Here is an 11,471-nt window from a genome sequence, read left to right on the forward strand (position 1 = left end):
CACCTGCTGTATTGAACACTAAGGCAGCTGCTGCATTGCACGTACCCTGCATCAGATGTTAATGCATGCCCCCTGCATTGCACGCTACTGCACCAACTGTATTGCACATTATTGCACTCGCCGTACTGCGTTTTATTGCACCTCCCACATTGCACACACACACACTGCTGTCCTGCCCCATGCACACAAACCAATGGTCAGCCTACCCATGTGCAGGCTGTGCTCAGCACACACACAGGGGCCACGCCTCCATTGCACACCTGCACAGGGATCACCCCTCCATTGCACACACACACACAGACACACACAGGGGGCACCTTGCACACATGCAACCATCACCAAATGCACCCACTGTGCACACTTTGGGGGCTCACCCTACACCGTACAAAGGCATCACCCGATCCGTTGCACATCTGCACGGCTCCCCCTGCACCCCCTGCACGGCTGCTGCTGCAGGAGCTCCCCCCCCAGAGGGCTGCAGCCCCCTGAGCACCCCCGCGCTCCCCCCGACCCCGCAAGCAGGCCGAGTGTGGCTCCTCGCCTTTAATGAGCGCGCCGCCCCCGGCGCCCCGCTACTGCCGGAGGGCGGCCAGGCTGTCCTTCATCTTCTTGGCCATGGCAGGGATGAGGCGCAGGTGGTCGTCCCCGCAGGCGGCCACGCAGGCGTCGAGCTGGGCGCGCACCCGCGCCTCCGTGCCGCCCGCCTCCAGCGCGTCCTTGGCTTTGTCGTTGCAATGCAGCGTGCAGCGGCTCAGGCGGTCCTGCACGGGGACAAGGGGACACAGAAAGGGGGTCAGCAGGCTCAGGCAGCCCCCCACCGGTGCCGTGCACCCTGCTCCGCACCGTGGTTGTGTTGTTCCTCACCTGGAAGCGCTCCAGCTCGCCGGTGACGATGGCTTGTGCCTGGGCCAGGGGCGCGTGGCACCGCTCGATGCATTGCTGCACCTGCTGCATGGAGGCCGTGCTGTTCTCGCAGCACCGGGCGCTGCACCGGAACATGGCTCCCTGCAAAGAGATGGGGTCAGCAAGGTGCAGCCCCCCCCCCCCAAGGGACACCCCCCACTTTGTGTGAGCGCCTTGCAGCAGGCAGAGCCCGCGGTGCTGCTGTGCATGGAGCTGGGTGCGACCCCCTTGGGCACTTGGGGGGTGTGGGGGTGCACTGGGGGGGCACAAAACTTGCAGAGAGCATGGGGGGGGGGGCACAAACCTTGCACAGGGTGGGGAGAGACAGAGAGCTTACACAGGGCATGCACTTGGGGGGCACAAAGGTTGCAGAAGGCATGAGCTGCAGAGGGAGGAGGGGGGCACAAAATTTGCACAGGGCATGCTAGGGGGTTGCACAGCCTTGCACAGGGTTGGGGGAGGCAGAAAGCTTACGCAGGGCATACGTTTGGGGTGGGCACAAAGATTGCACCGGGTAAGCAATTGGGGGGCACAAAGGTTGCACAGGGCAGGCACTTGGGGGGTGCAAAGATTGCACAGGGCAAATAACTGGGGGGCACAAAGGTTGCATAGGGCAGGCACTTTGGGGACTCTGGGCTTGGACTGGGAGGCACTGGGCTTGTACTGGGGGGCTCTGGGCGTGCAGCAGGCATGCACAGGAGAGCCGAAGAGGTTGCATGGGGTGGGAGGGGGGGGGCAAGAACTGCACGGGCCGGGGGGGCTTTGCTCGAGCAGGGGTAACTCGGAGAGGATGGGGGGGCGCGGGGGGGCCTCTGGGGGTACCTGCATGCCGCGGATGCTGTCCCGCTCCAGCTCCTGCACCGCGCTCTCCACCGCCGCCTGCACCCGGCCCTGAGCCTCCTCCGCCATGCCCGGGCCGGCCCCGGCAGCACCGCCCCCGGGGCGGGGGGAAGAGGGGAAGGGGAGGGAAAAGGGGAGGGGAGGGAGAGGGCGGGGGGAGCCCCGGCACCGCCCTGCAGGGATGGGGAAAGGGGCGGGGAGAGCCCCGGCGGCAGCCGCTGTGCAATGCTGCAAGGGTGTGCAACGCTGCAAAGGTTCGCAACGCTGCAGCAGCGTGCAACTGTGCGATGATGTGCAATGCTGCAACGACATGCAATGCTGTAATGGTGTGCAGCGCTGCAACAGTATGCAGTGCTATAACCGTGTGCAATGCTGCGACAGTGCAGAATGATGTAATGGCATGCAACGTTGCAGCAGCATGCAACATTGCAACTGTGCATAGCGCTGTAACCATGCACAATGCTGCAAAGCATGCAATGCTGCAGCACCTTGCAGCAGTATGACAGTGTGCAACACTGCAACAGCGTGCAGTGCTGTGACGGTGTGTAACGCTGCATGCTGTGCAATGCCACACCGGTGGGTGATGCTGCACACTGTGCAGCACTGTAAGGATGTGTGATGCTGTAACGGTGTGCAATAGTGCACGTCATGCAATGCTGCACACCGTGCAATGCTACAGTGGTGTGCAAGGCTGCCTGCTGCCCCAGTGCACTGTGCTGCACGAGATGCAATGCTGCATGCCCGTGCAATGCTGTGCTGCTGCATGCTATGCTGTTTTGCACCCCTGTACCACCATGCAGTGCTGCTCTGTCACAGCTTGCACTGCTGTGCCCCCCCCATGCAACGTGCACACCCTGATGCAACACCCAGCCCGTGATGCAATGCCCGTACAGCACCACAGAGCAAGGGCTGGTCTCACCCTCCCTTACTCTCGGTGCTGAGCCTTTACCGAGCCCTTCAACCCCCCCCAGCGCTGCACTGAGCCCCCGCGGCCTCATCCTGCTCCTGGCCTGGTGGCCACATCCCCAGTACGGGGCCACTGCCAGCCCCGGCCCGCCCGCGCCCGGAGCCACCGCTGTGACGGCGTGGGGCAAAAATCCGGAGAATGCATGAGCCAGCAGGAGGCTGCGGGAGCTGGCGGACACGGCGGAGCACCAGCATGCACGCACAACCCCATTTATCCCATCCCGGACCCCAAAATGCAGCCGGGGTCCCGCAGGGCCCCCCCGTTACTTTGTAAGTCCAAGGTGCAAACGTTGCCGTTATTTCCATCGCTGCAGGGTGGTGACGCCGCGTTGCTGCCCCTAAAGAGCTGCAAGCAACTTCCTTCGGGGGCTGCCACCCTGGAGCTTAGAGCAAAAAAGAAAAACCCCAAAAGGGACTCAACTCCCCCCAGAAACCAAACCGTGAGCACAACACCAGAGCCCAGGCACAGCCTTCTGAAAAAAGTGTCCTTTATATCACTTAAATAACTCTAATCCAGGTATATTAGGGGGAGGGGGGAAGGGAAAAAATAATAACAGGACAGCCGATCACAATAACATATTATAGAAATCAAAATTAATTTAAACCACACAAAATAAATTAAAACATTAAATATTAACTTTCAGTGCAACATATACAGAAGACAGAGTAACCATGACTAAAAAAAAAACCAAAAACAAACAAAAAAAACAAAACCAAGGAAAAAAAAACAAAAAAACAAAAAAGCTTCGGGTCGGTTATGATAAAGACTACGGAAAGGATTAACGAGTCGACGGGAGGTTAGAGCACCGGCTCGAGGAGGTTCCCTAGGATTACGGTTTGGTTTTATTCGTCCTAAAAAGAGCAGATCTGTCCCCAAAGGTCCATGCGGCGTTGGGGCTTTGGAGGATTGCCGAGCTGAGGGCTCAGCGGCACTTTTTTTTTCCAGCAGGCAGGCTCGTAGAAAAATAAACCCAGTGACCCGGCGCTCGGCTGGGTTTGGGTTCTCTTTTTGCCTTTTGGTTAAAAAAGAAGAGAAAAAAAAAAGAGCATTTGAAGGAAAAAACAACAACCAGAAACACAAATTAAGCTTTCCAGGGGCCGGTTCCGCAGCAGGCAGGATTTTGGGGCGTTTTCCCCCATTTCCAGCACTCTGGGCTGAAAGCTCTGGCGGTGGGGACGGACGGCAGTAGGAGCTGGATTGTCGAATGGAGCGGGAGGCACTGGGAGGTACTGGGAGGCACTGGGAGCTCCTCCTCTGCCAGCGCCCGCTGCGTCGGTTCCCCCGCTGCCGTCACCTTGGGGAAGGGGGACGTGGGCCCTCCGTGGGGCTTGCTGCCATCCCCCACGGTGGGGAGGAAAAAAAAAAACAGGAAAATAAAAATAAAAAAAAAAGGAAAATAAAGAAAAAAGAAGAGGAAAGGGGAAAAAAAACAGGGAAAACGAAGGAAAGAAGCTGTGTTCATCCCCGGCGCGGCGTCCTGGCTCGGCTGCGGCAGCTCTGGCTGCGTCAGACGACTGCAGGAGAAGAAGAAGGAGGGAGCGGGGTCAGGGGGGGCCCTGCTGTGCCCGCCCAACCCCGGTGCCGTCCCGTACCCGTCTCGGCGTGGCAGCAGGACGCGCCGCCCTTCAGGAGCCCGGCCGGCTTCTCCTGGCCGCAGAGGGGTTCCCGGCAGCACCCGCAGCGCTTCCGCAGCCGGCAGCAGCTGCAGGACAAAAGGGAGGCGGTGATTGAGGTTTGGGGTCCTGCGTCGCACCCCAAATGTCCCCATCGGGAGCCGTGGGGCCCCCCTACTCACTGTATGAGCACGCAGACGGCGATGAGCACGACCGAGGCCACCACGGCCACCACCACCAGGGCGGTGATCGTCTGCTTCTTCTGGTTGGCGGCCACCACGGCCAGGAGGTCGGCGTGCTCGCAGCGCGTCCCCACGTACCCCGAGTGGCACCTGCAGCGGGACGAGGACAGCAGTGTCACCCCTGGGGGGCAGGGACGGGTTCAAGTCCCACCCCTTTGGGGAAATTTCAAGCAGAAACTGTGCGTTCGGGGTGCTTTTTATCCAGCAAAACCCACGCTGAAGTTAGGGGTGGTGTCGGCACCCCGCGGAACGGGGCACGTGCCACCCCGTGGTGCTGCAGCCGGGATTTTGTCACCCCCCTCCCCATATGGCAGCACCCCCAGATCGTTCCCGTGGCACCAGCAGGTCCTCGGGATCATCCCTTGGTGGCTCTGCAGCTCCTCATCCTCGCTCCAAAGCCAAATTTGTGCTTCGAGGCACTTCTTGGGGGGCTCAGTACCGTTCTCCCCCCTCTCCGAAGCGGCTCTTACACGCACGCCGGCTTGTCCTCCTGCACGAGGAAGCGGCAGGTCCCGTGGAAGCAGAACTGGCTGTGGGAGTCGGGGCACTCATTGAAGTGGGACCGCACCGCCGCCGCCACCGGCGGACCTGCAGCAGGGAGAAAAATAGGATGAAAAATAGAAAGAAATTTTAAAAAAAGGTATTTTTTGCTATTTCGGTGTGACTGCTGGATGTCTCCGTCCACCAAAATGAGCCCACATCAGTCCTACCCGAGCCCCCCCGTGGGAAATAAGCCTCGCAGGCACTAGAGGAATTTACTAAAGAGCTTAAAGCTTAAAACGGGGGTGGAGAGAGTTAACCAACAGCCTCGGGTCTGCCCCGGCCCCGAATTTGGGGAGGGAGCAGCGCCGCGCGCCGGGGATGCTGGTTTCCATTACGCCCCGCGCTGGTTTAAATTATCCTCCGCAGCAGAGACGGAAAACAAATATCCTGCTTTCGGATTAGCCCTCGCATAAAAGCACATCCGATCGCTGTCGTTTCAAAGCCACCTCAAGTTCCTGTTGCCGTGAATTTATGGCAGGCCGGGGTAATTAAACCCACGTCTGCTGAATGCTTCCGGGTCCTGCGCGAGGCGCAGCGAGCAGAGACCCCGCACGGGCCCGGGGAGATGCTCGGATCCCCAAGGTGGGTCCCAGGGCAGCATCCTCGGGTAGCCAGGAGCTGGGATTTGGTTTTGTTTTTGGAAAAAGGCTGCTGGCTTCACGATGGCATCGCCAAAACCCAGCGCAGGCAGCGGTTGAAGTCCCCGACTGCTCTGGGATGTTTCCTCTGCGAGATGAAAGCTGCAGCGCATCGAGCCCCTCGCCACAAAAACCCCATCCTCGGGGGTGGTTTCATCTAGGAGAGCCCGGTCCCTCCCTGCTCATGACTTCACCCTCCCCAGCCCTACAAAAAAACAGCCCTTTGGGGGGATTTTCATGCACACAGGCAAGCCTTAAGGGAGTTCATCCCAAGTTTTTGCAGCCCAGCCACCGGTTGTGCTCACGGGAAGAGGTGCCCGAGCGGCACAGACGGATGGGGATGAGATGTGCCAGCCCCTGAGTATCCTGCACGCACCACTCCATCCTCCAAAACCCCAAATTATCAGGGGAAAAAGCCTTGTTCACCCCCTGCACCGCATCCCAGGGGGAAAAACATCTCGCAGGGATCTGGAACAGCACCGGTAGGGACGGCTCGGAGGCGTTCAGCACCCGTGGGGGCACCGCGTCCTCCTGGCTCGCATTAAGCAGCCGCCGGCGCTCGCAGCTGCCGGCCACATTGCAGCCACGGCACGGGCAGCACCACCGAGCCCTGGCCCAGGTCCCAGTGCCCCAGCTCCGGCCGTTTTTGGGTTTGTGGGGCTCAGCTTCACCTCCTGCCCCGTCGATGCCCAGCCAGACGCTTGCTCTGGTGCTTGGGGAGCCGCTTTCCTTCACCACGTGCCGGCGAGCGCGGCTGACCCATCGGTTTTCCCAGCCCGGAGAGGTTTCAGATCCCTGCCAGGAGCCGTGGCTGCTTTTTAACCCGGTGCTGGAGGAAACGGGCTGCTCGCGGTCCTGCCGAGGCTGCTTCGCTTCGAGCAGCCACAAACCACGAAACGCCGCGGCAGCCGGCTCCATCCCCACGGCAAAACCGCCTCGTGCTGCTTCTGCCCCAACCTGAGCTGGAGAAACAGCGGCGAGGAGAAACAGAGGGGAAGGCTCCCGGCTCCCCATTGTGCTGCTTTTATGAATGAAGCGATTTATCGGGCGCGAAGGGCTCGGTGCCGCCGTGAGCCAGCATCAGGCACCGGCCCTGAGGGAGCTGCGGGGTGGCTGGCGAGCAGCATCCCACCTCGGGGGCGAGGGGAAGCAATTCCTCTCCCCAGGGCTTCCCAAATCGCAGCCCCTGCAGCCTCAGTGCCCAAATTGCCCCGCTCCCGGCCGAATCTGCCGCAAAGCTGCAGCAGGACCAGGTTTCCCCACGTGGCAAGCGTCTGCTCTCTAGGATGCCGCCCACAAGGAGGGAGTTTTGGAAATCACCACCACAGAGCCCTTTTGCCTCGCTCCCCGGGGTCTGGCACTGCTTCTCCCTCGGGTGGGAGGCTGCAAACCCAGCACCAAGCACGGAGCAGCTCTTGCATCGCTCCCCCCTGCCGAACACCGCCCGGTTTGGGACGCCGAGCCGGGCACAGGGCTGCTGCTCCGGCACAACTCTCATTTTACAAACCAGGGAAAATAAACCAGGCAGCACTCGGCTCTGCTCCTGCACCCTGGGCATCGCCCCAGCGGCATTTCACGCTCCAGCTGGTTTCAGATGGAGCAGCCAGGCTCACACCACACCTCCGGAGGCTCAGGGCAAGGTGCTGCCCCAGAACCTGGCCACAGCAAAACCTTTCTCCTTCCAGCCAGCACCAGGGCATCGCTTATCCTCGAAGCTTTCTGTTGGGATAGCTGCAGGGAACAGGCCTGGTCCTGAACGGAGAAAACCGCCCCGAATTCGCCCTGTGTGGCCGTGCCCTGCAGCCCTGAACTCTCCGCTCCTGCCCCTGTGGCACCAGCACCGCAGCGCCCGCAGCACGGCGAGGGAAACCAAGCAGGAAACCTCCAAATCACCGACGTGCTCCCGTCCCGACGAGGAGGAAGGGGAAACCTGACCGCAAGCACCACAATGCCTTGCCCCTGGTGCTAACACATCGCAAGCCCCGATGCTCGCCAGGGCTCCTGCGCCCACCCGGAGCCCGCGTGGCTCTGCAGGAAGCCATCGTGGGCTGGGTTACAGCAGATAAACCACAGCTGGGTTTTCTTTGTTGCTTTTCCAGTGGCATTATCGCGAGTAACAAACTCACCGCTCAGGGCCGACGTCGTGTTCTCCAGGGCATGGCACACGGCTACCAGCACGCCTGCAGAGAGAGAAGAGAGCGGTCAGAGGAGCTGTCCCGACCCAGCTGGGACAAAAACTCTTTTGGCTTCAGAAAAGAAGTAAAAAATTCCCCTAAAAACCCTAAAGAGGATCCCAAGATAAGCAGCACAGGGTGTGCTGTGCTGTCACAGCACCTGCAGGACACCTGCTCGCCCCAGCTCCAGCCTGGGCAACCACGGGGCCGTGGCTGCGAGCCCAAGTGGCCCAGCATCTCCTCAGCCCTTCTCCAGCCACCCCCGGCCCGTGGGTGCCGAAATCCCTGCTCGAGGACACACAGCCCCCAAATTGTCTCTTTTTGCAGGGAAAAGGGTTTGGGAAGCCCCACCGGCTCCGAGGGTTTAAGCGGGTGGCTCGGCCCCGGGGTGTGAAGCCAGCCGAGAGCAGCAGAGCCTCCCACAACCTCTGCCCGCAGACCCCTCTTTGACCCAATTACTCGCACGGCTTTAATTAAATCACGCAGAAAGCTTCAGCTGAAGGCAACGAGCACGAGACAACACCAGCAGGCTTGCTCCCGCGGCTCACCAAACCGAGCCAACAACCGCTCCGTTCATTTTTCGGGGCGGTTTTCCCCATTTTGGCTTCTCCCCACCAGCCCCGGTCGCACCTTGCCCCACGGCACCGCAGCCCCTGCCTGCCCCCGGTGTTTTCTTCCCAGGGAAGCGACATTTGGGGCCGTGCCCTGCCTCCTCCCAGCTTTTTTTTTTCCCCCCCTCGCACAGAGCTGACCTGGGTTACGCCAGGGCTGGCAGCGGGAGATGCTCGGCCGGCGCAACGTCCTCCCTGCCCCTCTCCCCTCCTTCGCGCGAGCCGAGGAAACTCCGGGCGTTATTTTGGGAAATGGCTCATCCCTGTGTCATAGGGCGGTCGCATCATCCCCTCCTGCTTTCTTGTTTGGCCAGCCCGGGAGCCCGCGCTCGGCCCCGGGGGCTCCGGCGGTGACGCCCCCGCCGCTCTCCACCAATGGGCACAGCGCCCGCCCGCGCTCGAGCCGTTTGGGCCGGCCGAGCCCAGCCAAAAAAGCAGCCCAGCTCACCCCGTGAGCTCACCCCGGCCTTATTTGCTGCTCCACCTCCCCTTTGCGTCACCTCTGGCTCTCCGCTTGGCAAGGGTTTCGTGGTTCTGACGCCGGTCGAGGGCCGCTCCTCTCCCCCCGTGAGTCCCCCGAGGGCTGGGGCCGAGCTCTGCGTGGACACGGGGCAGCCCCCCAGCACGGCGCGTTCCTGCCAGCATCCCACCCCCAATCCCAAACCCCTGTGAGCAGGATGAAGACGCTTTCCCCAAAACCCAACCGCCCCAGCCCTACGCCACCTTTCCCAGTGGGATCTTCACGCCTGCTCCCGGCCCCGTTACCCCGGCCGTCGTCAAACACTTCCCATCTTTGTGCCATCCATCGAGTTTGGGAAGGTCTCAACAGCAGCATCAAGGAGCGAAGATCTCCCAAAAACTCACCTTCCTGGCACAGGATGCCCAATGCTCAAGACACAGGTTTGCCAATGGACCCAGTCCCACCTCGTGCCCGGCTTTGTCCCCATCGTGGTCCCAACCATGACCACCACCCCTCCAGGCGTCCCCATCCATCCCAGCCCCATTTCCAGCAGCTCAGGACCGGTAACTCTGCTCCTGGAGCTCCCGCTTAGCGCCGTGGGTTGTTCCCTGCCTCAAGTTTTTCCCTCCTAATCAGCTTTGCTCATGTTTTCCCCTCGGCTTTGGAGATTAGCCCTCTGCAGCCGCCAGGTGCGTATATATGGAGCGGGAGAAGGGCGAGGGGGAGGAGGCTCCGGTTTCCCTCGTTATTTTAAGCGAAGGCTCCAATCTATTGTTTGGATAAGGTTGAGAAAAGCGCTCCTACCAGGACGCGGCGGCGGCTGGGCACCGCAGAGACTTAAACAAAATCGGGCTCGAGGCCGACAGAAGCCAGACGGCCCCGGGAGCGCCACCGCCGAGGGAAGCCAAGAGCTGGCTGCGAGGGGAAACCCGCGGCTCGGCCCCAATGTGGGCAACCACCGGGGCCGGGGAGGAGCTCAAAAACCCCACAGGTAGCAAAGCAGCGGGAGCAGCGGGGATCTGGGTGTCCCCACATCGAGGGATCGAGGCTGGGGCTGCCGGGACAGCGGAGTTTTGGGGTGGGTGCTCGCAGGAGGGATGCTCAGTGCAGAGCTGGAGCCCTTTGGGATAGGAACCGGGGGTCTGGGGGTCTCTGCAGGGAGTGGGATGGGAACAGAGCAGGGAGATGGGGGGAGCACAAAGAGGGAGACGTGGGGTTGAGACCCGCAGTGGTCCCGAATCCAAGCGGCGCTCACCTCATGCTGCGTCCCCCCCAACCCAAGCACAACCACGGGTCCCCCCGTGGCTGACCCCAAGCAACTCACAACCTTTTTCCCTCCAGGATATCAAAGCGAGAGGGATGCAGCCCAGCAAACGGCCCCTCTGGAGCAGGTCCCCTCCATCCTCCCCATCCCGCAGGGCTCCCCGAGCATCGCGAGCAGCACCTGCACCTCCGCCGGCTCCGGCCTTTTTCTCATCGCAGGGTGCCCCCAGCGAAGGAGCACCGGGCTTTTTTAATTGCAAAGCAGGCTCCGGCTAATTAAGCCTAGCCTAGAAGAAATTAAAGGCACTTAGCGGGCTCCTTCGCCGTCGAGGCCGTCGGCTTCGCAGCCGAGCTCCCAGGGGCGAGGAGCGGTTCAGGAAAACACCTCGGGGAGGGAGGGCAGCCAAAAATTTTGGGGAATTGGGGAAGAGGAGCGATGCTGAGAGCTGCTTTGGCTGCTGGTGCCTCCGGGTGATGCTCGGGGGGCTCCCCGCTTCGTGGCTGAACCCTGTAGGATCCCAAAACCCCCTTTAGGGGACCGGGGAGCCTCAGGGAGGGGGGTCCAAAGGGGCTCCAGCCCCGCGGTACCACGGAGCCCCCCACCCCAAAAAGCTCCGCAAAGCCGGCCCCGAGCGTGCCTCAACCCCGCTCCCGGCCCCGTCCCGTGTCCCCCCCGACCCCCCCACTCCCACCACCACCATCAGCACGTACCCAGGGCCAGCGCTGCCGCCGGCATGGTGGAGCTGGAGGTGGCGGTGGCCGTGGCGAGCGCCCAGAGCGCGGCGGGGCCGAGGGGCCGGGCTCGGAGCCGGCGGAAATGGGCGCGGACTCCGCCGCCAGCCACTGCGGGCCCCGAGGCCCCGGCCCCGGGGCGGAGCCGCCCGGCCCCCCGCTGCCCTCAGGCCCGGGGAGCTGCCTGGAGCTGCCCCTTGCTGGGCTCAGTCCCTTCAGTGTTGTGTTTTTTTAGTGTTTTTGGTGTTTTTTGGGGGTTCCTCCACCCCCCCCACGCGGGGTGATCCCCTCACAGTGACCCCCCCCCTCCCCTCCCCAGGGGCTGCCCCAAACACGCTCGCCCCTCACTCCCCCATTTTGGGGTCGCCTTTTGAAGCCTCCCCCTGACTTCGCCTCAGCGAATTCCCCCCCCCCCCCGCACACACACACCCGGGGGTCCCCAAACCCTCTCGCTTTTTGGCAGTGGGTTTGCTCGTAGGAGGCGA

The 11,471-nt window shown here is 61.9% G+C and overlaps 2 protein-coding genes across 2 annotated transcripts; both read right to left on the reverse strand.

Moving 5' to 3' along the window:
• Positions 1-528: 528 nt before the first annotated feature.
• On the reverse strand, positions 529-1,814 carry FAM136A (family with sequence similarity 136 member A). The gene is made up of 3 exons (XM_032204169.1): positions 1,726-1,814; positions 865-1,005; positions 529-761 (listed from the first exon to the last, which is right to left on the reverse strand). The coding sequence occupies exons 1-3, from the start codon at positions 1,810-1,812 to the stop codon at positions 573-575; spliced, it is 417 nt and encodes a 138-aa protein (XP_032060060.1). The 5' UTR covers positions 1,813-1,814; the 3' UTR covers positions 529-572.
• A 2,307-nt stretch (positions 1,815-4,121) lies between these two features.
• On the reverse strand, positions 4,122-11,014 carry TGFA (transforming growth factor alpha). Its single transcript, XM_032204188.1, has 6 exons — positions 10,966-11,014; positions 7,873-7,926; positions 5,036-5,153; positions 4,506-4,655; positions 4,303-4,412; positions 4,122-4,224 (listed from the first exon to the last, which is right to left on the reverse strand). The coding sequence occupies exons 1-6, from the start codon at positions 10,988-10,990 to the stop codon at positions 4,217-4,219; spliced, it is 465 nt and encodes a 154-aa protein (XP_032060079.1). The 5' UTR covers positions 10,991-11,014; the 3' UTR covers positions 4,122-4,216.
• Between the last annotated feature and the right edge of the window lie 457 nt (positions 11,015-11,471).

The sequence above is a fragment of the Aythya fuligula genome, chromosome 27 (genome assembly GCF_009819795.1).
Source record: "Aythya fuligula isolate bAytFul2 chromosome 27, bAytFul2.pri, whole genome shotgun sequence".
Taxonomy (NCBI): Eukaryota; Metazoa; Chordata; class Aves; order Anseriformes; family Anatidae; genus Aythya; species Aythya fuligula.